Source organism: Lissotriton helveticus, chromosome 5_1 (assembly GCF_964261635.1).
Source record: "Lissotriton helveticus chromosome 5_1, aLisHel1.1, whole genome shotgun sequence".
Classification (NCBI taxonomy): Eukaryota; Metazoa; Chordata; class Amphibia; order Caudata; family Salamandridae; genus Lissotriton; species Lissotriton helveticus.
In genome coordinates, this window is record NC_136065.1 from 245,556,116 (window position 1) to 245,583,615 (window position 27,500).

The 27,500-nt window shown below is 42.5% G+C and overlaps 1 protein-coding gene across 1 annotated transcript in view; it reads right to left on the reverse strand.

The window, feature by feature from the left end:
- Positions 1-17,349: 17,349 nt before the first annotated feature.
- The window catches only part of RNF183 (ring finger protein 183), a 78,161-nt gene continuing 68,010 nt past the window's right edge, over positions 17,350-27,500 (reverse strand). Inside the window, exon 2 of the mRNA XM_078640869.1 lies at positions 17,350-18,160. Coding sequence (XP_078496995.1) covers positions 17,475-18,044 — 570 coding nt within the window. The 5' untranslated portion in view covers positions 18,045-18,160 and the 3' untranslated portion in view covers positions 17,350-17,474. The remainder of the gene's footprint in view (positions 18,161-27,500) is intronic.

Consider the following 27,500-nt stretch of genomic DNA (forward strand, 5'->3'; position numbering starts at 1 on the left):
CAACGCAAAATATCATTTGCTATCTTTTGCACCTACATCGTTGCAATCTGGCTTATTCATCTATAAGAATACACTTAGCTGCCATTGCAGCTTATCTTCAGAACAGACAGCATCTTTCGTTGTTTAGAGTGCCTGCAATTAAAGCATTCATGGAGGGACTCAAACGAATAATCACCCCAAAACATCCCACCTTCACCTGTTTGGAACGTAAACATCGTTTTAATCAGACTAATGGGACCACCGTTTGAACCGTTGCATTCATGTGAATTACAATTTTTAACATGGAAAGGTGGCTTTTCTTGTAGCCATTACTTCGCTTAGAAGAGTTAGCGAGCTGCAAGCCCTAACTATTCAAGAGCCATTCTTACAAATACATGCAAATAGGGTAGTTCTTAGAACAAACCCTAAATTTATGCCCAAAGTGGTATCCCATTTTCATATCAATCAGACAATAGAACTGCCAGTGTTCTTTCCAAATCCACAGTCAGTACCTGAAAGGGCTCTACACACACTGGATGTCAAGAGAGCTCTTCTATACTACATTGATAGAACTAAGGATTTTAGAAAGACTAAGCCGTTGTTTGTTGCCTTTTCACCACAACACAAAGGCAACCCCATTTCAAAATCTGGGTTAGCCAGATGGATAGTTAAGTGCATTCAAATATGTTATCTAAAAGCAAAACGCACTTCAACAGTTCCCCCAAGAGCGCATTCTACACGCAAACTAGGGGCATCCATGGCTTTCCTGGGAAACATTCCTCTAGAGGAAATACGTAGAGCAGCCACATGGTCTACCATACATACTTTCACAAAACACTATTGTGTAGATGTACATTCCAAACAGCAAGCGGCTGTAGGACAGGCTGTTCTAAAAACTCTGTTTCAGACTGCTGCAGCTGGCACAGGTAGCCACCGCTAAAGGAGAGACTTCTATACATTCTATGCACAAATATGAATTCAGCAGCCCACATGCCTCAAACGGAATATGCTACTTACCAGTATGCATCTGTTCTTGGCATGTAGGGCTGCTGACATTCATATCGCCCACCCTCCTCCCCGGTGCCTGTCGCAGCTGTAGCATTCATTCTTACTTTCTTGCATGGACATCTCTTACTGTACCATACTCCATCTCTGCCACAATGGCGAAAAACAATCTGAGGATGGAGAGGATGCCCATGCGCACTGTAGTCCAGGGGAGGATCCACCTATCTCGTGATACTTCGAAGACTCTTCCAGGACAACAATGTGCAATCATTCGGACCCAACACAAGGCGGCTATCTATGCACAGATATGAATGTCAGCAGCCCTACATGCCAAGAACAGATGCATACTGGTAAGTAGCATATTCCTTCTTTTAGATCAAAACAGGACCTCATATATTAGAAATGAAATTGGAGGATGTCACAGGGATTATTTGCAGTAATGTTCGTGAGCTGCTGCTTTGTTACAATATTGAAAATACACATCACTTATACATGAATATTAGCTGTAACAGCTTTAGAATTTGGACGAGCATGCCTGTGCACTGTCGTGACCAGGCCGAAGAGGGCATCAAAGAGCTGAAAGTGGATCATAAATTCAAAACTGTTCTGAATAGAGGGCCCCAAAATCCTTAAGCTGGCCCTGGGTGTTCTAAACTACAAAACCTCTCTTTCTCCAGGCCTGGAACTAGTCTCACATGGAATGTGCCTCAAAAGATTAAAAATTGCTTAAAATGCATACAAGAGATGAGCTCTGCTGAAGCCATGGCGTTTTCATTTTCACATTTCAACAACCATAGTGTATTGAAGCCCTGCTGTCCGGAGAACTCTACATCTACTCTTCTGGGGTCCCTCATGTTCATAATTCCTTATGTTTGCTTGGTATTTATGCATAATTTAGTGCATGTTTTGCAGAGCTTGGAAACACAAACTGGCAATTATTAACCTGTTTCCAAGCTCTGAAAAACATGCACTAACTCCGAGATATTTCGGTCCATATTTACTAAACTTTCATGCAACGCAGAAAGCAAACTTGCTGTTGCGTGAAAGGGAGAGAGCCAAAAAATAGCCTTATTTACAAATATATTGCACACTTCTGCTCTCTTTGTGCAGGCGCACTTGTGGCAGCCTAGCACCAACATAGGTTAACTTGTACCCAGATGCAAGGGTGTCTGTGTTGTGCACATCATTTTTGTGCAGGAAGGTATGCCTTCTTGCACAAAAACTACTGTTAGAGGCTTATTCCTCTCTCATGTGAAAAGAGGAAGTAACAAGGAGAAATAACGATATTTCTCCTTGTTACTCCACCATTGGGTAGGTGCACCATTTTGGCGCAAACCTAGTTTAGAGACTTTGGTAAATCTGGGTTTTTGTCAAAGTCCATGGGTTAATGTACGAGAACGCCCATGCGCCACCCCTGGAATGCCTCCCATTACACAAAGTAATGCAAGGCAGTGCTATGCATTACCTTACCTAAGGATGTCTTGGGGGTGGGAAGGGGAGATCTGGTGGGGAAGCCAAAGGACTGTTATCGGAGGTCAACAGGAAGGGCTGGTCCGTTTTTTTTTTTTGGTTGCTGTTTGGTGTCAATGCTTTCTGTTGGCACACAGCAGGGAGCTAAAGTAGAGACCGCTGCACATGGGGGCACTCCCAGGTATGTTATGACATGGTGTTGCAGAAAGCCAATAACCAGGCAGCATTAATTAAAATCTGAGCACAAAAGAAAATTAACAAATCCGGTACTGAGACTGTCTACTTTTTTAGAGCACTTACTTTGGCAATAGAAGTCATCATGGAACTTGACTAATTTCGTGTTAAAATGGGGATTGAGATAGCGAAAAGTTAGAGGGTTGATAAAGGCCCAAACTAAAAATGGGTACAGTGAAACTGCAATGCTCAGCACAGGTTAGTTTGTTAAAAAAAACCAGATAGGTTGAGAGAAACTCTCATGCCATTGAGAAAGTTGACAGCTATGTAAGGGAATTCACGCTAAAACTAACAGCCATGGCTCAATAGTACCCTTGTGAACTATGACATCACCACTTCAGAAGAGAAAAAAGCCATGTAATAAATATGATCGAGCTCCCCCGATGACCCCTGCCTGACATCATTACCTCCAACCCTAACCTCTTCAACCATGACCAACCACTTCAACCTGACTTTTCACGCCACCAACTTCCTGGAAACATGCCAGTGTTCTCATCCTACCTAACAAGCCTTCTGCCGACCTTTCGGTCAAATCACCATCTTAACTCCCTACTCCCTTTCCCAGCCAAAATCCTTGAAAAACTTCGAAACGCACAGCTAACATCTTATTTAGAGAACCACAACATTCTGGACCCTTCACAGTCGGGCTTTAGGGCTGCTCACGGTACTGAGACTGCCCTATTGGCAGCCACCAACCAAAAAAAGGCTAAGTCTGATGAGGACAGGCCAGCGTTCCTCATCAACCTTTCTGCGGTATTTGATATGGTGTCACACCTCATAATAAACAAAAAAAAGTCCTTCAGTGGTTCCATATGTTCCCTTCTGAAATGCCCCAATCCATCCAACTCCCTCCTATCAAAGCAAACCCGCCCCATCCTTTGTGGAGTCCCACTAGGGTCCTCCCTCAGTCTGACCCTTTTTAACATCCCAGTAAGATAACAGTTAGAGAGGCAAGGACATGCTAAATAGAGAGACAGGAGGTGCGGTATAGAACCCACTGACAGCTATTGCAGCATTTCAGTGGCATAGGCCAGGAATATGACTAATGCTACCACAAAGCCTATGTATAAACTTTCAGAAGCACAGAATATGCTTGTGATGGGCAGAAAGCAAGGGTTACCATCAATGGTAGGTGAATCTTTATTTAACTTACAAAACTACAATAGCAATGTGGTTGTTGGGGTTCAGGTACACTGGGAGGTGAGTTGTGAAATATGACAGGGGCACCACAAGTATATTTTGCCACGCTAAAGGCTGCTCTCTCGAAGGCAGATTAAGGGATCTGATGTACATGAACTCTTGGCTTCTTTCATATTTCCTGTTGCTATAGAAGTGGGTGAGAATTTACTCACTAAAGGAATCTTTGATTTATTTCTTGCTAATTTGCATAAATAACACTCCTTGTGCATGAGAGCTCTGCACTGATCGAATGAGGACCGGTGAGACAAGATCACCAATGTTCCTAATGGAATATGCTGGTGAACCAGCAGCTTCGCTGAGATATGGCTTTGGTGATAGTGGTGCATGGAATTGTATTATAGTATTGAGCGAGGACATTTACGGTAACAAGGTGGCCCTGGTCCTAGATTAGAACCAACCGGTTTATGTGAGACTTCAACTCTGAATTTGACCTACCCTTGAATCTGCAGTGTGATTGTAGATATGTGAGGATAGATAGGATCCGAATCACAAGGCTATTTGCATGTGTAAGTTCAGCAAGTGGCTAGATTTATGACTGCAAGTTTACTCTTGCTATTCTCAAAATGAAGTAGCACTACTAAATCAATTTACTCATAGGTAATAATAAACCAGTATGGTGTAATGTAACAGCGCAGTAAAATATACACCCAGAGGAAGGGAATGGGTGTTCAGGGCAACTACACCCACATTCTTGTGATTCTTCAATCAATCAATCAATCATATAATTTGTAAAGCGCACTACATACCCGCAAGGGTTTCAAGGAGCTGAGGGGTGGGGGGGAGGGGGTACTGTTGCTACTTGTCGAACAACCAGGTCTTAAGTTGTCTCCTGAAGGTTAGAAGGTCTTCGGTTTGTCGCAGGATGAGGGGGAGGGTGTTCCAGGTTTTGGCGACGCGGTGGGAGAAGGATTTGCCTCCGGCTGTGGTTCTGCAGATGCGTGGGATGGTAGCCAGGGAGAGGTCTGTGGAGCGGAGATTCCTGTTGGGTACGTAGAAGGAGAGTCGACTGTTGAGATAGGCTAGGCCAGTCTTGTGGAGTGCCTTGTGTGCGTGAATCAGGAGCTTGAAGGAGATACTTCTGTCGACAAGGAGCCAGTGCAGGTTCCTCAGGTGGGGGGTGATGTGGTCGCGACGCGGGACGTCGAGGATCAGGCCTGCAGAGGCATTCTGGATTCTTTGCAGTCTGTGAATGAGCTTGGTCGGGGCTCTGGCGTAGAGGGGGTTTCCGTAGTTGAGTCTGCTGCTGACTAGGGCCTGGGTGACTGTTTTCCTTGTTCTGTTGGGATCCATCTGTAGATTTTGCGGAGCATCCGGAGGGTGTTGAGGCAGGAGGAGGAGACAGCGTTGACTTGTTTGGTCATGGTGAGTTTCGAGTCGAGGATGACTCCCAGGTTCCGTGCGTGGTTGGTTGGTGCGTACCCAGTGATTTGGACCACCAGGAATCGTCCTACGCTGAGGGGTTGGGCCCGAGGATGAGGATCTCCGTCTTCTCTGTGTTCAGTTTAAGGTGGCTATACTCCATCCAGTCGGCAACGGCCTTCATTCCCTCGTGTAGGTTGGATTTGGCAGTGAGGGGGTCCTTGGTGAGGGAGAGGATCAGGTGCGTGTCGTCGGCGTAGGAGATTATGTTGAGGTTGTGATGTCGGGCGATGCATGCGAGAGGCGCCATGTAGACGTTGAACAGCGTCGGGAGGATCCCTGTGGGACACCGCAGATGATCACAAACTTTACTCAACCTATAGACACACTGGAAACAGACTGAGATTTATGCCTGTCAAGGGCAGGAGTATATCCCTTTCCATGTTCAGGATGGGCAAGGAACACCCTGCTAATTGAAGAGGGTTTAGGGAAAGAGGATTCCTCCCAGGGAAAAATATTTTGCGGTTGCACTAATGTGAAGCGATTTTCACATTGTCAGTTTTACAACTAAACATTCAGAAATGGCTTAGCATGGATATAAATGGGTATTCCACAAATCTTTCCATAAATACTCTAGAAAAGCTGGAACTGTCAACATTTTCCAGAAGTATTTTTGGAAACATTCGAGTGTAAAAATCCGAATGTTTACACTCGAATGTGGGTACAAATACACAATTGTAGATTTTCTAATTTCTTAAAAATCGACCCCATTATCTTTGCATTGGGAAACTTCAGTTAGTCGCAATGTTTGCCTGAGTTACTCCGTTGCTTCGTTCTTTTATCTTTTTTTCATGAAGTCTCAGAATCTCCCCATGGGGTGTCTGTTGGACGTGGGGAATGGGGAGCATTGAGAGGGAAATAACTATAAAATGACCTATCACAGGCCAAAAGACCATGACTATGGCGTCCCTGAAGATACTATCCCTAAACGCAAAAGGAGTGCTAGGGCCTATCACTTAGCAAGGGATAGGTAACAATCTGAGAATTATAAAAGCAGGCTTCTAGTTGCAGGAAATGGATTTGAATGGCTCGGAGTTACCAAAACGGAAAGGCTAGTTTTTCTCAACCTCCTCCATTTGTCTTTAGCTAATCAGGTTCCCTTCAAGCTGATAAATTTAACCCAAGCTTTAGAAGAAGATTTATTATAGTTACAGGCATGTCCAAGAATCAGACACATTACATTTTGGAACGTATACACCTGAAGAGAGCTCAAACCTTCATCCAGCTAGAGGCCACATTCTCCATTTACACTGAAAATAACCAACTGCGATTAGGAGGAGACCTCTTTATCTGGTGCTCAGTTCCAACAATGAATGAGGGACATCAGGAAGTGGGTGGGGAGTAGCAGCCTCAAACTTAAAGCCAATAAAACTGAGCTGGTTGTGGTGAACGGCCGAGCTGATATGTGGCTTGAGTTATACTGGGGGTCTAGACCAAGTACTTGTAAATTCTGCCCAGACATAGGCCTCCTAATAGTCCTAGACTCTTACCAACTAAACACAACTCTGTATGTTGCTATGGCATGAAAATTCTTAGGAAAGTACCCCGTTCCTTCGCTGGAGGGTAAACGATGGGCTGTCTCGGCTGCAGTTGGCTCTAGTCTAGATTATGCCAGTTCTTAATACCTTCTCCTTCCATATTATTTGCTTTGTCAGTTACAAGTTACTAAAAACTAGGCTAGGGGGGAGGGCCCTAGATTGAGCCACACTCGCCCTTCTTTTGAAAAATTCTACTTTGGGTTTCTATATAACTAAAGTGCACTGTACTTGGGTTACTGATCTACAGATCTTTGTCTTGCTTTTATTTAGAAACAAATCCTTCCTTACCGCCTCAACAGAGCACATCGCTCTTCCAAAAACCTTTGAATAGCCCATAACTCCCCAAAAATTAAACTGGGTGGGCGCAGTTTTTTGGTTTTGGGTGCTAAATGCAGGAACGCCCTCCCACTTAATCTGAGAGGCTTTACTACTCCGATCAGTTATAGAAAGTCCTTGAAGACCTGACTGTTCACCTAGAAATGTTAGCTTTATATCTCTCATTTTGCTGTCCTTGTTAGTGGTGGGGACCTACTAAAGAGGACAGCAATGTGAGGGAAACAAAGCGAAAATCTTACCATGAAGACTTTGGGTGTACGTCTGCATGAACAATTTTAATAATATAACAACACTAGCAGCCCGTCCTGACGTTGTCCGGGGGCAATCAGGCTTGCTCCCTAACACTGTGGCGACGCAAACGACCTTTGTCTGTGCGCTGCAAAACCAAATCCCGTTCATAACCTGCCATGGCGACTCAACCCCCAGTACACAAAGGCAGTATGTACCCATTCCACATGTCCCGCTGCAGTCCGCCAAAGTTTACCGCTCAGCCCGCTCCAGTCTGCCTTAGTTCACCGCAGTAGCCAAAACCCAGGCCCCAACCACCTCCTCAGCCCAAGTTTACCGCCACCTTCAGTGCCCCCAATCAGCCACACACGCAATGCTCCCTGCAAACGACCTTTCTCTGTGCGCTGCAAAAGCAAACCCCGTTCATAACCTGCCATGGCGACTCAACCCCCACTACACAAAGCCAGTATGTACCCATTCCACACGGGGCTGTAGTCCGCCAAAGTTTACCCATCAGCCCGCTCCAGTCCGCCTTAGTTGACCGCTCCTCCCCGCGCTTGACGTACCTCAGCCTGCTCCTGACGTACCTCAGCCTGCTCCAGTCTGGCTAAGTTCTCCGCTCCTCCCCGCGCTCCGCCAAAGTTTACCGGTCAGTCCGCCTTAGTTCTCCCCTCCTCCCCGTGCTGATCTCCGCCGCTCCTCCTCGCGCTCCTGTACACCGCTCCTCCCTGCGCTCCTGATGTCAGCACGCAGGTCGCGGCCGGCGCTACTTTCAAGGGACTACTTTGTTTTATCTTTAATTTTTTAAACAACGTATATATTTTATTTTAATATAGCCTATGTCCATCTGCACACCCTGACAATTACAATGATGTATCTGGTGTTTGAATTGGCGCTGTGGTTCACGAGTTTACCCGCCTCAAAGGTTCACAATTCTTACTTTATAATAGTAGTATAGATAACAAATGTTTCACAAATATGTTCTATATCTTGCAAATGGAATTCTCCCCTAGGGTACTTAATTTGAACCCAAATCCAACAGCTAGATCGCTAACAGTAAAAATGAGGCTTACACGGCTGCAGAGGTCCTTGGGGACTGGACTGTGGGAATTGGCCTAATTTGTATTGAAGGATCCTCCATCCACGAGTCTCCAATGACACTTTTTATTGCCCATCACATGGATTATATTCAAGGATGGTCATGTGGGTTTATAGCCACATGTGAAAAACTCTTTCAAAATGTGCTGTTTTTACACCATTTCCCTTAAACTGCAACTGTGCTAATTACCTGTGCGGATTTCTTCATGGAGATTTGATTTGGCCATATTGAATTACCTTATCTTGCAGGATCATATACACACCACGATAGCGGAGCTGGGACATAATCTGGTGGGAGGCATAGGAAGCATACGCGTAAGAGGTAGGGAATTTGTATCTATTCTTGAGCAAATAAATAAAAAAAACTTGCTGCAGAAGAATAGACAACAAATTACTTTCAAGTGAAACATGCAAGGCCCAATGAGTGTTGGATAGGACATCGGCACTTGACAAAAGAAATGATGGCAGCCGGGATGGAATATTATATAATGAAAAAAAGACAGTCATTCTTTGAAGGGGGGGGAATAGGCCCATGAGACTGTTGTACTCTCTCAAGGGTCTGCAGCAAGATACGCTTATTCACTGTATCCTGATTCCATTATGAAAAACTGTTACATATAGATAAAATATAAATTTGTATGTTTTCTATTGGAATCTTCAAACAGAATCCGCACTCGTACACCCATTCGCTAAGGAGAAAGACTTGGGTTGTAGTGACATACACCGACCAACAGAAGAGAATAATAACATTCTTAAAGCCCCTATAGCAACCATTGATATTATGATGGCATTGGAAGGGTTACAGAAAGAAACCACTTGGGCCACATGGCATCTCAGTCAGAGGCGCAACTAGAGACACATTTCGGGGGGGGCTAGGAAAAAATTTCGGGGGGGGCTGAACTTTTAATCAGTAGGCAGAGTGGAGCTGCAGGGCCTCCAACAAGGGGTGAAACAACACCAAGCCCTAATTAACATTCAAATGGTCTTTTAAAGACCTGTGAAACGTTCTGGTGTGGCTGTGTGTGTGCCCGGGATCTGTCTCATCCCGGGTTGCCACACACGACGGGGGGGGGGGGGGGGGGGGGGGGGGGTTGGGGCTGAAGCCCGGTGAGTCCAATGGGTGTTGCGCGCCTGATCTCAGTGGACTTTTTCAATAAATTCATGAAGGTTCTTGTCCCAAAATGTGAGCAGGTATTTAATGCAGTGAAACATACCTACATCAATGTATGAAGCTACACTGACTGCGTTACTTAATCAGGGTGAGGACAACATGAATTTTGGCTTCAATTGGCCAATGTTACAAATTACAGAGGCAAACATCTTGGCAACATGTCTTGCTTTTGGATTAGACAAGACACTGTACTGGTCTAATGCATGAGGACCAGCCTGGATTTGTTCAGGGTAGACAATCTATGGGCAATATTAGGACATTCCTCGAACCGTTAGCAAAATATGGTGACTGTCTCTCGATGTTGATAAATCATTTGATAGTGCAAAATTGAACTTTGGGTTTGAAGGTGAATTCAGAAAGTTGTTCAGGGTGCTGTATACGTTTCTTACCCATTAAGAAAATGGGGTAACCCATAAGGTATGGACCTGGGTATATTGCGATATAAATAAACAATGGTCCTAGACCTATTAATTACATAAATTGACTCAATCAATCGTCATTTCTGAATTTCTAACAATCTACAGCAAAACAACCGAATTTACTCTAATTAAATCAATAATCTTAGTACAAAGTGATAACAAGCCACTACAACCAGAAGCAGAGATACAATGTGTTTAATTCATTGTCTCCTTTTTATATAAACATTGTATTATTTCCATAAGTAAAAAGAGCAGTTGCCCAATTAGAGAGTGCAAAGAAAGGAGAGTGATCAGGGTGTTGGGTGAAGGAGAAAGGAATTCACAGTAGTGATCATAGCCAATTCACATTATTTTACAAGCAATCACGGTAATATAATTCTTGCCGTATTGAGTACCTGGCCAAACATAAAATACTTTATTAACCTTTACAATCAAAATTGTTTCACAGGGACATACATGCCCATGATATGCACTATGTGAGGTATAAATTAATGGTCCAAAGTAAGGATAATAGCGTCGACGTTTCGACTCGTCTTAAGGCCAACCGGTCATTTGAATCAGGGGCATGCGAGTCTTCATCAGGACAAGATAAAAAGGGGGCAACCAAGGGGTATTGATGACCCTGTAAGAAGATAGAGGGAATATTACCCGATTGTAGTGGCAAATTAAATGATTCAAAACAGCCCGTAAAGAGCAGGGCATATGCTTACCCTCCAGTGGAGAAGCAGCGAGGTGAAGGTCCTCGATCAATACTTTCTATTTAGTCTCCTGTAAGACAAATTTTTATATAATCCATCTAGACTCGATCAATTCTAGACGTATATTCTTATAACTATAGTCATAAAGGAGTTTTTACCTTTATAAGGGATTTAATCATCAAGTATATGGGGTGGGCACAATATATCACGTGTGTGCCGTTATCACGGTGGTACCTAAAAATGAGTAAATGGCAACATCAGTTCATTGACCCACCACACTATTCAACAAGGAAGTTGGTAATTAATTCCAACTGTTACCTTAATCAATTTCCTTCCTCTTAAGGTACATCCAAAAAACGCTCCTGCCAACAAGTTCAGGCAGCTGTTTAAATGAAAAGAAAAAGAGACCTCATTTAAAATTCTAAAATCAGCCAAAGCACGATCTGAGTAAAGTTACTCTGCTCATTCCGATTTCCGAGCACATTGTAACTATCTAAAAGATGTAGGGAAAATTACTGTGTAGTCTTTTATTCAGCACATGTAAGGAGCCGAGCCTTCATTCTGCGAGGACGCCGCAGAATGAGCCGTACTTCTGCATCCCGGTTATTCGATTCAGCCTACGTCAATGATCATAGAAAGGGGACTAACTGCCAATTGCGCAAGAATTACACAAAGGGGAATTCCTGCCCAGTTGCATCATTACAGCCCCCAAAGTTCTTTTTTATGGGATTGCAACGGAAAACAAATTTCGTCATTTCATGTACCGATAAACTACCACCGCCGTATTGCTAAGGCGTCATTTAGTAGTTCCGGGCTGGAATGATCATCGAAAGAAGGGGGGCGGGGGCTTTCCTTTTCCATAAGGAACACCTATATGTATTAAGATATTGACCAACCGGTTCCAACATTCCAAGATCAAGGATTCCCAATGTCTATGAACACCATTCTGCTCTGGAGTAATCATAAAAAAGGGACTATTCTTTTGGTTTTCACAGAAACCTCAAAATATTATCCATAAGGATAGTCAGGTGTAATCATAGAAAAGGGGGGGGCGGGAGAAGTTATCCTTTGGTTTACACAGAAGAATATATTTGTACTAGAGCAATGAACACCAAATACTTTTTAGAGAACGGTCATATATTAATGACCAATTGGTGAGACTACCAGATATAGATAAGGTACAATGAGCACAGTGTTGTGTACAAAACATTCAGTTACAGTTTTATGAACCACAATATTACAATATTACAATGTTGCTTTCAAATAGAATTATAATCAAGTAACATAACCAAAGCAAACACATATTCATTTGTAAGTACCATAAGGGGAGAAAAACCGTGGTTAGACCATAATTCTCACTCTTCCATAGCTTATCATATGCTTAGAAGTGACACTTGTTTATTTATCTCCTCAAGTTCATTCAGGCCCTTGTTGACTGTGTCTAGGGAATATATCCATTTACACTCTCTTCTATTTAAAGTGTTATGCAGGTCACCGCCACGTGGGTTAGTTTTTACCTTTTCGATGACCCACCACTTCAGACTGTTCTCTGAGTGTTCAAATCTACTGAAGTGATCCACCAAAGGCGCTCCTTGGACCTTACAGCGTATCCGACTCATATGCTGAAGAATCCGACATTTCACTTTCTGTGTGGTCTGACCCACGTACAGAAACCCACACGGACACACAATGGCACACCTCGTGGTTGATCTATGCCATTGTGTGTCCGTGTGGGTTTCTGTACGTGGGTCAGACCACACAGAAAGTGAAATGTCAGATTCTTCAGCATATGAGTCGGATACGCTGTAAGGTCCAAGGAGAGCCTTTGGTGGATCACTTCAGTAGATTTGAACACTCAGAGAACAGTCTGAAGTGGTGGGTCATCGAAAAGGTAAAAACTAACCCACGTGGCGGTGACCTGCATAACACTTTAAATAGAAGAGAGTGTAAATGGATATATTCCCTAGACACAGTCAACAAGGGCCTGAATGAACTTGAGGAGATAAATAAACAAGTGTCACTTCTAAGAATATGATAAGCTATGGAAGAGTGAGAATTATGGTCTAACCACGGTTGTTCTCCCCTTTTGGTACTTACAAATGAATATGTGTTTGCTTTGGTTATGTCACTTGATTATAATTCTATTTGAAAGCAACATTGTAATATTGTAATATTGTGGTTCATAAAACTGTAACTGAATGTTTTGTACACAACACTGTGTTCATTGTACCTTATCTATATCTGGTAGTCTCACCAATTGGTCATTAATATATGACCGTTCTCTAAAAAGTATTTGGTGTTCATTGCTCTAGTACAAATGTATTCTTCTGTGTAAACCAAAGGATAACTTCTCCCGCCCCCCCCCCTTTTCTATGATTACACCTGACTATCCTTATGGCTAATATTTCGAGGTTTCTGTGAAAACCAAAAGAATAGTCCCTTTTTTATGATTAATCCAGAGCAGAATGGTGTTCATCGACATTGGGAATCCTTGATCTTGGAATGTTGGAACCGGTTGGTCAATATCTTAATACATATAGGCGTTCCTTATGGAAAAGGAAAGCGCCCCCTCCCCGCCCCCCTTCTTTCGATGCTCATTCCAGTCCGGAACTACTAAATGACACCTTAGCAATAAGGCGGTGGTAGTTTATCGGTACATGAAATGACGAAATTTGTTTTTTAGTATATTAACTTGTCCGTTGCAATCCCATAAAAAAGAACTTTGGGGGCTGTAATGATGCAACTGGGCAGGAATTCCCCTCTGTGTAATTCTTGCGCAATTAGCAGTTAGTCCCCTTTCTATGATCATTGACGTAGGCTGAATCGAATAACCGGGATGCGGAAGTACGGCTCATTCAGCGGCGTCCTCGCAGAACGAAGGCTCGGCTCCTTACATGTGCTGAATAAACGGCTACACGGTAATTTTCCCTACATCTTTTAGATAGTTACAATGTGCTCGGAAATCGGAATGAGCAGAGTAACTTTACTCAGATCGTGCTTTGGCCGATTTTAGAATTTTAAATGAGGTCTCTTTTTCTTTTCATTTAAACAGCTGCCTGAACTTGTTGGCAGGAGCGTTTTTTGGATGTACCTTAAGAGGAAGGAAATTGATTAAGGTAACAGTTGGAATTAATTACCAACTTCCTTGTTGAATAGTGTGGTGGGTCAATGAACTGATGTTGCCATTTACTCATTTTTAGGTAACACCGTGATAACGGCACACACGTGATATATTGTGCCCACCCCATATACTTGATGATTAAATCCCTTATTAAGGTAAAAACTCCTTTATGACTATAGTTATAAGAATATATGTCTAGAATTGATCGAGTCTAGATGGATTATATAAAAATTTGTCTTACAGGAGACTAAATAGAAAGTATTGATAGAGGACCTTCACCTCGCTGCTTCTCCACTGGAGGGTAAGCATATGCCCTGCTCTTTACGGGCTGTTTTGAATCATTTAATTTGCCACTACAATCGGGTAATATTCCCTCTATCTTCTTACAGGGTCATCGATACCCCTTGGTTGCCTTTTATCTTGTCCTGATGAAGACTCGCATGCCCCAGGTTCAAATGACCGGTTGGCCTTAAGACGAGTCGAAACGTCGACGCTATTATTCTTACTTTGGACCATTAATTTTGACCTCACATAGTGCATATCATGGGCATGTATGTCCCTGTGAAACAATTTTGATTGTAAAGGTTAATAAAGTATTTTATGTTTGGCCAGGTACTCAATACGGCAAGAATTATATTACCGTGATTGCTTGTAAAATAATGTGAATTGGCTATGATCACTACTGTGAATTCCTTTCTCCTTCTTATTCACCCAACACCCTGATCACTCTCCTTTCTTTGCACGCTCTAATTGGGCAACTGCTCTTTTTACTTATGGAAATAATACAATGTTTATATAAAAATGAGACAGTGAATTAAACACATTGTATCTCTGCTTCTGGTTGTAGTGGCTTGTTATCACTTTGTACTAAGATTATTGATTTAATTAGAGTAAATTCGGTTGTTTTGCTCTAGATTGTTAGAAATTCAGAAATGACGATTGATTGAGTCAATTTATGTAATTAATAGGTCTAGGACCATTGTATACGTTTCTTACAGCAATGATGCTGTCTAAATGGGACATGCCTGCTCCATTCCAGATTAAAAGGGGCACCAGTTAAAGTGTCCATTGTTCAAATCTTAGAACCACTCTTGTGTAGTATTGGGCACAGTTACGAAATTGAAGGTATACAAATTAGAGACCATAATAAGATTTCCTTTTAAATAGATGATGCTTTGCCTTTTATTTCTAAGCCAGAGACAACAATTCCTTAACTATGCAAAGAAATGGATAACTATGCGAATGTTGCTTGGTAAAGGAGTCTATACCAGAAATCTAATTTATGCCTGTGGTGATGATGCGTCAGCAGGACCATTTCTGGACATGCTTTTTGCATTTCACGAACGTGAGATATGATATTTGCATGTATATCAGTCTAGAAAATAATGCCCAAACTAGGGTTAAAACAACCCACGTTGTTGCCCACATCAAAGTTGACCTCATGAGGGAATTCTACCAGAATAAATACCATTATCATTGCTGGCTGATCAACTCCTGAGACGTGAGGGCATTTAGTTCCCATGCCTGGTGATGGTCAATTTGTGTGACCATTTAATAGAATTGGACTCCTTCATTTTCTGCTCTCCACTAAGTAACTTATTTGTGGTGCCCTTCGAAACCCAAGGAGTCAACCCTAGACTTTATTACTTTCTCTGATTGACAGTAATTTGGATTGTTGTGTGCAATCCTTGTTGTCCCACAGCTGGATCTTAGTGTTGTTATTAGGAAAGTTGAATAGGCTTCTGTTCCGAATGCTGACCCATCAAATCCTTTGTCTGGGATGGCACCAGGCATGATTACCGCTTGTTGACGAGAAGCCCATGTTATTGAAGTGGGCTTACATATCCTCTTAATATCGCTGGATTACTGGCGGATGGGAGAATGGACCAGTTGCCAAAGTAGCTTGCACCCAGAACTCTTTAAATGTAGAAAGTCACTTCCCTGACTAATTCCACTTCTTGGTCAATTGCTGCAAGAAGTTCAGAACAGACTATTTCCTACATGGTTGGGGTGAGGTCCTCTGGATTACTCCATTCCCTTGTGATGATATCCTGCAGCAACCTATGAACAGGCAGCAGAGAGGGCGAGGAACAGTTTAGGAAATTGTCCTTTTTGGGCTAATTTTCTACAGGTCAAAGTTCAGTCTCGCATTCTATCTGAGACACAATAACACTTGTACACATAGCCCTGCCTTCTTGCCAGTACTCACCAGACACAAAATGAGGGGATTAAGCACATTGCCTGCAAAACAATTTCCTATGTCCTGTTTCGAGGCGTTGTACCTGAAGAATAGACCACGCAGCACTGATGTCTGCGCCCTGCACGTAGACACACCCAGCACCGAGCATCACTTTACCGGTCTTCTCTACTTCTAGACTGCCCTTCAGCCAGGGCGTATTGAAGGGGGAAATTGCAATATGGACAATGTGTATATCTTTTCGTTTTGGGGCAATAAGGTGCCTGTATGTGTTACCTATAGGTAATATTTTTGATGTGACGAGGCAGGCACATTTCTTTGCCTCCGGATGATCTATGGAAATTGGGGTCCAACTGCATAAAAGAAAACACCAGCCACTGTTAAAAGGGTTCCCATTTGTCATAATACAAGATAGAAGTGCTCAGTTTTTCTACACCTCAGAGCATACATTTCTTTGAGGTGACCGCGTCTTTTACTCTAGTGAGAGACAGGTAGGGGAGCATGTGTGAACACACACACACACACACACACACACACACACACACACAATGTATGTGCCTATTATGAATTTCAACAGTGGATGTATTTATGTTGGTGATACATAACGGCCTACATCCTTGATCAATGGCGCTAACATTTCCGAAACATAGTCTGCTTAATTTAAATTTATTGGCAAGTTTGAAGAACAATAGCTCAAGGGTGACAATAAATATTGGATGGAGGAGGAGTTGTGCCACAGTATTGTTTCCCATTAAAAGCACCATAAACCTCAATTTTTTTTAGATATTTTGCTATCTTATTTAACACATCTTAATCAGCAATGATTCCCCTGGCCTATACTATACGTGTAACCAAGATTGCAGCAGGTGTCTGTAAAACAAACAATGTTAAATTAATTTTTTAAGCAATTGAAGCAACTTAACTGCCACCTTGGGGACACCACACCCATCCGTAAAACAGCAGGTATTTGGCACAGACCCACAGTTGTGGAGAAGGGGTTTGAAATAGTTTAGGAGGTATCTTCACAGGTGTTCTCCAGGCCTTTTGGGGTTTTGCAATTTCTTATTTTTCAACGTAATGATTAATGTTTCTTTAATTAATTGAACTATACTAATATTTCTTTCTGGTAAATATTCCTCTAATTGCACATTGTGGGATTGTTTTACAAGCCTCAACATGACCTTGGGAATGACACTTCATATGTTTTTTAATTTTTTCACGGATTGGATTCAAGTAAAAATTGTAAATATTTTTATTATCAGCTATTCTCTTTCTGTTATTTTTAGCTACAAAATGTAACAATAAAAACGTTTTGCAAAGGAGATTGTGAGAGATAAGACAGCCCAGAATGTTGTATAAAATCATCCCACTCCCCATAAAAACTTCCTAGTCCAGAAGATGGAGAAAATGAGCAGAAGAGTCACACTGACGATTGTTGCCATTACGTATGCAAAAAGGCGGAACTGAGGGTTGTGAAAGCAGTTGTGGTCCGAGGACTCACTGGGGATGCTGGGGATCTGGGGTTGCTCCGTGTAGTTGGGGGTCTCCACCCTGCTTCCTGGTTCCATCCCTAGTGTGAGTGTATACACTGTGGGCGGGCGTGAATGGAACCGGGATTTGCGCTCATCCTTGAAGCAGAGCTGCCGGCCTTCTAGGATTATCTGGTTGGGCTCCAGTCTCAAGTGGTTGAGGACCGTCTCGTTGTGGGGCAGGTCAGTGATGAGTTGGTCGGGCTGGAGCACGGTCTGGTGGCGGCATAGAGGGCACTGCAATTGGTTCCTGAATTGTGATAATAGGCTTAAGCGGGCCAGGCATTCCAAGCAGAAGGAGTGTTGGCAGTCGAGTAGTTTTGGGATACGAAAAGTGTTGTTGAAAGGGTTCCAGCAGACTGGGCAGTCTAATTCCGGCTCCCTCATTGTCACTTCTTCCATTGTGTAAGTTACCAGTCCTCAAGTCTGAGAGTCAGGGACTTTGAGGAATAACAGCACCATATTCCAGGGGGTCAATAAACAAATCAGCTCTTGCCATGATAGACCATATCATATCCCTAGAAGAACAAAAAAAAACCAGGAGTTGTTAGCAGATTAATAAATGTATTGCTGACTGCGACGCGTTCTGTCTCACTAATAAACTCTTGACCTTGAGAAATTTTAAGCATGTAAATCAAACAACTAGCCACATGGTAATCAGGTACTACCCAAGTGTTAGGTTATGAGAAACCTATATTCACCCATAATCCCCTATGGTTGGCTGCAGTTCCCACATTGTGCCACTGGAGGACACTTGCTAACATTGGCATAATCACTGGAAACACATCATCAATCTCATGTCCCCGCCATCATCAATTCCATGCTGTACTACAATATCGAAGTTTTAATATTGAACTGCACTTTTATCGACTTCTAAAAATTCCTCTCTTTATAATATCAAGGTAATCACATGTGAATTAGAATAATAAATCAATTCTTCCCTATAAATGCTTTCCTTGACAATATAGCGGTAGTGAGTATTGTGAGCTTGCATATGAGAAGGTTAATATTACTGACCTCAATATTATAAGGGTTACTTAATATATAATTGCAGAAAAACATTTTCTTTAAACAAAAGTCTGAGGTGTGTGTAAGGATGGTATAGAAACTCCTCTTTCTGATGTGTAGGCCTCAAGGAATGCTTCACGCATAAGGTGGGTATGTTGTATCCCACCGTGTTCAGAAGAGGAACTGGACCAGGGCTCTTTATCCCCCATTTCTGCTCCCTTTTTCTAGACCCCTCACACCCCTGGAACTCATTTTCTTTGGTGGATGGACTTTTGCTCCCTTGTGGCCAGGCTCCAGATTGAACTCTCCATGAGTGTGGGATTCACAGCCATTGTAGATCGAGTAATGGACAATCTAGATGAGGTTCCTGGAACACTAATGAACAGTCTGGGAGATCTGAGGAATGGATAGTCTGGGATATCTGAGGAATGCAAAGGTTCTTTGAGTGAGAGAGCTACATACCGCGGATGGACTAAGCCTTCATGCCCTTGTAATCGGCAGAGATCACCTTTCATTAAAAAAAATGTATTAAAAGTTTTGTATAGCGCTAGCTGGACCCGAAGGTATCCGAGCGCTTCACACCAGGTACAAGAGTGTGCCTTATCGGCGATGGAAGATTGATATCCGGACAACTCAAGGGGCTTTCATATAACAAAATACATACAGATCGTAGTGATTACACGGGATGGTGGTAATATGAGCATCCCTTACAGTTCAGGTGGCTTCCAGGAAGAGGGCTTTGAGTAAAGTTTTGAATTTTGGGAAGTGGGCGGTCATTCTGATGTGAGGAGGGATGGCGTTCCAAATCCTGGGTGCATTGCCTGCAAAGCATTTACTTAAAGTTTTGCGTTTCCGCGGTTTCAATGGAATGAGAAGAAGTGTGTTGGAACTTCTGAGGGTCCAGGACTAGCCAGCCCTTTTGAGTTTGGCAGCCAAGTATTCCGGTTTGCCTGTGTGGAGGTCTTTGTGTGTAAGGCATGCTGTTCGAAAGTTGGCTCGTTGTTCAATAGGGAGCCATTTCAGGTCTTTGAGCGCGGGGGAAATGTGGTCGTATTTCTTGGTTCCTGTGACCATTCTGGCTGTGGCATTGACGGTGGTTTTCAAGGGTCCTAGGTGTGATTTGGCTGAGCCGGTCAGGGCTGCGATACCATAGTCAATTCTGGAGAGCACCAGTGCTTGAGTGGCCTGTTGAAGGTCCTTGGGAGGAAGGAATGGTTTTATTTTGTAAAGAAGTTTCAGATTGAGGAAAGCGCTTTTGGCGGAGTTAGCGATGTGTTTTTTCATGTTTAGTTTGGGGTCTAAGGTGATACCTAGGGATTTGACTGAGTCTTTTGGCTTGAGGGTGCCATTGAGGGCGTCAATGGCTTTGAGCCATTCTTCAATTTGGGGGTTTTCGTCTCTGTTGGATATGAGTAGAACTTCAGTTTTTTCTTGATTAAGCTTTAAGTGGTTTTGTGAGAGCCATTGTTGAACGTCTTTGAGCGTGTCGTTGAGTTTGACAATGTCATCCATACAGGTGGTTTCCAGATAGAGTTGTGTGTCATCAGCGTAGAGGTGGAACGGGATGTTGGAATTCCTGAGTATTGTGGTAAGGGGTTCCATGTAGATATTGAAGAGTTGAGGGGAGAGAACTGACCCTTGAGGGACTCCTCTGCTGACGGGTAGGGGGTCGGATTCAAAGTTTTTGATTTTTACTCTTTGGGAGCAATTGTGTAGAAAGGAGGAGAACCAGTTCAGAACCGTCAATTCCAAGCCTGCTCTTTCTTGAAGGACTTTTAAGAGCAGCGAGTGATCGACAGTATCGAATGCGACCGAAAGGTCAAGAAGAATGAGAAGGCAGCATTGGTCGGAGTCAAGCGATTTGTGTAAATCGTCTATGATGTTAAGGATGGCAGTTTCAGTGCTGCATCCTTTTCTGAAACCCGATTGGTGAGGGTCAAGGAGCTTGATGTTCTCTAAGTGTTGGGTTAGCTGTGGGAGAACACATTTTTCTAGTGTTTTGGATAACAGAGGGAGGTTTGACACGGGTCTGAAGTTGTTCATGTCTTCTGTGTCCAACCCTGTTTTTTTTAGTAGCGGCGTGACTTGGCCGACCTTGAGGCAGTCTGGGATAATTCCCGTGCTCAACGAGCTGTTGATTATTTTGCACCAAATTGGGGCTAGGGTGTGTTTCAGAGCTTTGGTCAGGTTTATAGGAAGCAGATCCAGGGAGTGGGAAGACGGTTTGGCGTTGGAGATCAGGGTGACGATCTCTGTTTCCTGAATCGGCGTGAAGACGGACCATTGGGTAGGTGGGATCAATAAGGTGCTGTCAGACAGTTCTGGGGTATTGGTCCCTCTTGGAAAAGAAGGGTTTGTGCTAAGAGAGAGGTCAATCTTGATGAGTTTTTCGTTAAAAAAGTTGGCGAAGTTGTCGCATTGGTTTTTAGAGGACACTGAAACGGATTTTATGGGTTTGGATGTTTGACTTCTGATGATGTTGAAGAGCTCTTTGGGGCGGTTTTTAGCGTTTTCAAGAGCGGAGCAGAAGAAGGAAGATTTTTTATCCTTGATGAGATTGTTGTAGTTTCTGCGTGCCGACTTGAGTTGTTCGCGGTGAAGAGAGGATGGGTTGGACCTCCAGATTCTTTCAAGGGATCTGAGAAGTCTTCTTTCGTCATTTATGTCCGTGGTGAACCATGATCTCGATGGAATGTTTCTGGGTTTTTTTAGTTTCAGGGGCGCCAGGGGTCGAGGGTGGTCGTCATGTTAGAGTAGTAGAGAGAGGTCAGGTCAGTGGTTGAGAGGTGCTCCGTTGAGTTTGGGAGGAGAGTGCTTAGTTCATCTTCTAGGATGGTCTGAGGGACTTGGGCAATATTCCTTATCCATTTGGGGGGAGCTTGTTTTATGAGTCGAGATGGCGTTGGTTGGTTGATGCGGAAAAGAATTAAGTGGTGGTCTGACCAGTCAACTGGAATGATGTAGTCGATGGTGATTGTGTGATTGTCCGCAATGATTGCGTCGAGTATCGCTCCTCTGTAGTGGGTTTCTTCAGAGCAGTGTTGTCAGGTCGTTTTCTATCAGAAGGTTGTTGAGGGATTGAAAGAGCGGGTTATTAGTGTCGTTCCATCTAATGTTGAGATCGCCCAGGATTATGTTATTGGCGTTGTTGAGCGCGCAAAGGGTGATTAGGTCAGATAGTTGCATTTCGAATTCCTTTGAGTTGCCTGGAGGGTGATAGAGGAGATGGCAAAGTGTTGAACTCTTTACATCAGATTTGATGCTGATAGAGAGGCATTCGAAGGAGCTGTATAGGTAGGGTGCGCTTTCCGTTATGTCGAGGTTGGTCTTGTGAATGATAGCTACAACTCCACCTCTCTGCTTATGTCGGTCTTTGTGGGTGATTGAAAGAGGGTGGACCAATGGTTCACCGGATATGGGAGGGGCTATCTCCTCACCACAACCGCTAAGCAACGATTGGATAAGGCCACGTTGCAAATTGGCCCATCAGGTGGTAGGTCGCGAGGGGCGGCTTGCCTTTGGATCGTCTGTAAGATAACCCACCTTGTTGGCATGTGTATATGTGTATTCACCTCACCTGGCAATGTTGCACCTCCCGGCGCCACTTTATCAGTTGTACTAAGGTCATGATTTGAGAATAACAGGAAGAAAATGTGGATCCTGAGATATACAGGTGGATTGTTTTCCTTCCCCAGAGTACCTGAGGCATTTGAGTGACAGGAAGTGGCAATAAATGGATTTGTTGTTCATGATCTGAGCTCTGTGTTTCCTTAAAATAAGGACTCTCCTTCAAGTGCTTCTCGGAAAGTCTTCAGTGTACAGTGACCATGAGGCTCAAAGTAGTATTGGTGCTGAGAGAGTTTGTACTTTAAAGACATTGTTGTAATCAACAGTAAACCCTCCCTCATACAGGCTTCAGTCTGCTTTAATCTGACAACAGATCTACAGCGTCACAGAGATTTAAACTTTATTCTGTTAGCGACTGACCATCCTTCCCATTCAAAGCCACACAGTTTAGCTCTTCGGCATTTACTTGTTGACCTGCCTGGTCAATGACCCAAAAGTAAATATCACTCAGCAAGCTCGCATAGTTCAGAGCGGACACAGGCAACTTCAACACTGTGTGGACGGCTCCAGCTCAAGGGCATCAGTGATTCCTCAGTTACTGGAATTAGTAAACCAGTGTACCGGGGGATATTAACATGACCCTAGGTGACCTGAGGCGAGGCACTCCATACCACCCATTGCACCAATAGTTAATCTCATTGTACTCTCACTTCATTCAACAGCACCGGGTCACACACGCATTCTATCCACAGAGCACAGACATCTCACCATGCAACCCTCACACGTTATCCCACTGGTACGTGCTGTGCGCCATACTGGAGTGTGGAAAGTATGTTTTAACCCTTTAGCCGGAAGTTTTTGTCCCCGTGACTCTACCCCTGGATCTATTTATGGGTCCTCTTCATTACTTCACAATGGTGTAACCTTCCTATGTTTTTTCCATATGCAGCAATGTTTCCACAGTGTTCTCAAAAACTAGCACATTTCTCTGCATGCCTACAATAACTTTTTCCTGTGGTATCTGATTTTACTGACACCTAACATATACCTTTTTTATATGTTTACAGATTATTATTAAACAAGTTTAATTATATACAGGACGCTTTTTAAAAAATGTGTCAAGTATTATAATACATACACAGAAATAATATAATACAATGGAACACTTTGGAATGCCATAGATAATTACGTCTGTGTAGAGAAAGTAAACAAATTAAGGCCTTTGACCACCACAACATTAACCGTTATCTTATAGATTATTCCAGTTTTTCTAAGACATTGAACAGCTTTTCAATTATACATGTTTAACAATCATCCCATAGAGTTTTCTAAAATAACTTCTTGGCCCTGGGTCTTGAAGGTAACTCAGTCCACAGTATTTAGTCTAGCCATTTTAGCTAACAAATAATCTATATTAAATTTAAATGTAGAATTCCATTCACAAATAATTAATTTGTTGAGCTTTACTTGCAGAATCACATTATAACTTTTTTGTCTTTCTATAGCCTGACAGATCACTGAATAACAAGCTAGCCGGGTCTTTACTAATCTCATAACCGGAGACTAAATGGAATTCTTCATAACACATGTGCACTGACTCATCCTATGAATGTGGGCCCTTTTGTATACTTACACTTTCAGCCTAGGTCAGCTAACAGGAGTTTTAAATGATTTATTTGAACATGCATTCAGGTTGATATAATACATATCTATTGTTCTGAAATACCAATTCACATGCAGAGTAGATTTACATTCTTACTTAAGTGATGATGAAATACTGTCCATTGATCACCTAAGCTTTTCATGATGAGAGTGTTCAGAGTCTTCCAAGCCATGCTTTTATTTGAAGAAACTATTAAGCCTTTGCATCTTACCGCCTGAAACCTATTAAGTCCAACATTTAGAGTTACATTTGTCATCCTTGTGTAAGCAAAGGATTATATCAGATTGTTGTTCATTTTTCTAGCACAGGATCGATTTCCAGAGAAAAGAGACTTCCTACTGCCATGTTGAAAAAAAAGAAAAATACATCTACTCAGACCCCATACAAAGAAGAGCACTCTTTTTCCACCCAACTAGAGGACCACTTTCCAAAATGCCTCAAATCTTTAGTAGAACTTACCAACACAAAACTTTCATGATTTGCCTTACATTTAGGTTGACCAAACCCACCTGTTGAGTTTGCAAACTACTAAATAATTATATTGTTTTATTGTCCTCCCTCAGAAACATGCCCTGCACACATTTAACTTTGCCCACAAACTCAACATTGAGGTGTTCTATCTGTTAATATCTAAATTACTTATGATCATATTCTCCTCTTTTATGAAATCAATCACTACGTGTGTAATATGTATTTTCTCCCACTCTGGGAGATCACAGATCCTTCCCTCCATTGAAATGACCCTCAAACTAGTTTGTGAAAATTATCGTTATATTCTGCCACCTGCACAAAGTTTTCAATTGCCCATGTATTACCATTTTTCAGGATCTGTAAGCATCATCATCACATCATTAGCATAAAGCTGCATTTTATGAAATGTTATTTATATGGGATCCATTATATTTTTTGAACTCTCTCAGAATTAGAGCTTGCAGCTCAATAGATATATATATATAAACTTATTGGCGATTAAGGGTATCCTTGTTTACCAGCCCTCTGGATTTTACAGTATATTAACAATGAACAATTTACTTACATTTTAGTCTGGCAACATCAGAGAGGGCCAGTGGTCCAGTTATGGATTTAGACCTGAACCCTATTTATTCCAATCGATGTTCTAAGAAGTTGAAATTAACATTATCAAACACTCACCATTAGTGTCTAAAAAGTTTGCAAGTTCTTCCTTCCTACCAGCATGTGTGAAAATATTAGCTCTAGTATTGCCGTAGTATTGGCAACCTTTAATAACAAGGAAATGTGTTCTACATCAACAGCAGTAGCATATCCTATTAAACAAATATTTGCAACATTTTCTTATAAACATTGATGAATTATGTAGGCCTATAATATCCTCATTAAAGTCGTCTCAATGTTATGGTTACACATGCGGTTCAAGTCTCACCATCATTTTTAGTTGACGAAAAACAATATAAATGCACAAAATGTTCTCTCTCTCTTCAGGAGAAAATGTCTTCAATTGCAAGAGGGCCTTTTTACCAAACTCAAGAATCAGGTTTGATGCAGAACAAAGGTCAAGCCCTTTGTAAGAGCAGTAAGAATTCTATATAGATCCCCCTCGTTGCGTGTGTTAGTTAATGGGTCTCTTACATAGAAGATAAATATCGGAAGGGGCACCAGACAGGGGTGCCCTCTCCCTCCATTATTGTTTAATCTATACATAGAGCCCTTAGCTAATGCCTTAAGGTCAAACCTCCACATAGGCCCCTTTCAGTTTAGGAATTGGGAGAAGGAGGTCGCATTTTATGCAGACGATTTAATGGTATTTACAAATGACTTGACTGGTTCACTTCCAAGAATAACAGAGATGCTGGAACAGTTCGGCAAACTTTTTGGCTACCAAATAAATAAGCAGAAGACGGAGATCATGGTCTGGAACAGTCAGTGTAATGACCCCTTGGTAAAACAGCAGATCAGCTATTTAGGTATCCAGATTATGAGAGAAATCAATAAAATTCCGCAAATAAATGTTATTAAAGTTCTAACAGAGTCCAAAAAACTCCTTAATGCAGGAGCCTCACTTAGTCATTCTTGGGTCGTTCCAACTTAGTAAAGATGGTAATACTACCTAAATTCACGTATATTTTTTATTCGATTCCCCTAGAATTAAAAAAAGGAATGGTTTACAGAATTCAGGGAGATATCAGTAGTTTCATCTGGGCATCGAGAGGGGTTAGAATCTCTTGGAAGAAATTAAGGAGGAAGAAAGAACACGGAGGCATAGCAAGTCCGGATCTGTTCCAATATTATGGGGCCTTTCATTTGAAAAACTTTAGAGTGCTATTTAAGGACTATTGTCTTTTTCCACTGTATATGCAAACTATGACATGCCCAGAAGGAAGTCACTTTATGTACAAATTTGGCCACACAAAATTATTTAAGAAAGTAAAATATCTGGCTTTGGCAGTTGGACTGTGGGTTCAATTAAGGCGTTCATGGAAGATCCCCTATTATTGTGAATACGCCCCAATTTGGGATTCGCCAGGAACGCCGGAGTGTTTAAAGGATGTGTTATCTGCCCTGTTAAGAGTTGGCGGAATAGTAGAATGGGGACGGCTATTAAGTGGGTCTACAATTGTTGGCTGGGACCTTCTACTCGTATTGACCAACGGGGCTCTGTCCAAGTTTAAATTGTACCAACTGACAAGCTGGGCAAAATCCCTGGGGAAGGATGGCTTAGGAAATCCAGATTTGAAGTTGAAATTCCAGGGGGAAGTTTTGAAGAAAGAGGTATCATACTGGTATTGGTCGTTTATTTCCGAAGGACGAGAGGAATTCACCTTACCTACTGAAATCTGGGGGAAATCTCTGCCGTCGCTGGATGTACCATCATTATGGCAAGTATCTGTGGGTATGTTATTAAATCTGCACCTCTCAAAAAGAACCATCTATTCACCTTGCATAGAGCTTATTGGACACCAAAGAAGCAGTCTAAACTGAGAAGAGGAGAGGTGAAGCGGTGCCCTAAATGTGATGAGGAAGCAGCTGATGACATCCATTTGTTTTGGCAGTGCCCCCGACTACAGGTCTTCTGGTCTTCTGGGAAGCAGTGGGTAAGATCCTCTCAGAAGTAGTTTGCCAAGCAATACAGGTAAGCGTCCAGCTAGTTATGTTTGGGGTGGATGTTGATACGGGCGAAAGGGGAGGACCTAGTTTAAGTAAAAACCAAATAAATCTGCTTTTTTTATTGGTAATATTGGTCAAGTGTGAGATTTTTATCAAATTGGTTAATCAAAAGCCTCCTACTGAGGAAGAATGGCGGAACTCAGTGCTCAGGATAAATGGTCTAGACAGAGCTGGTACACAAAGTAAGAGGCTAGAATTCTGGGATATATGGGAACAGTACTGGACAGGGTTTGGGTTGTAATAGCGTACTTAAGACCTGAATAAGTCCAATGATTAAGTGCCAAAGAAATAAGTAAATGGGAGATGTTGATACAGGTTTCGACTCCCTACAAGGAAGGAGTGGACAAGGTGCGCAGGGGATGCCCGATGGCCAATAGGATACCCCCACAGTAGCAGAAGTCAAGCCAAATTACATGTGTTGGGGAAGGGCGGGGGTGTACAGAGTGATAAAACGGGCTCCTCTTGCGCTGGATTTT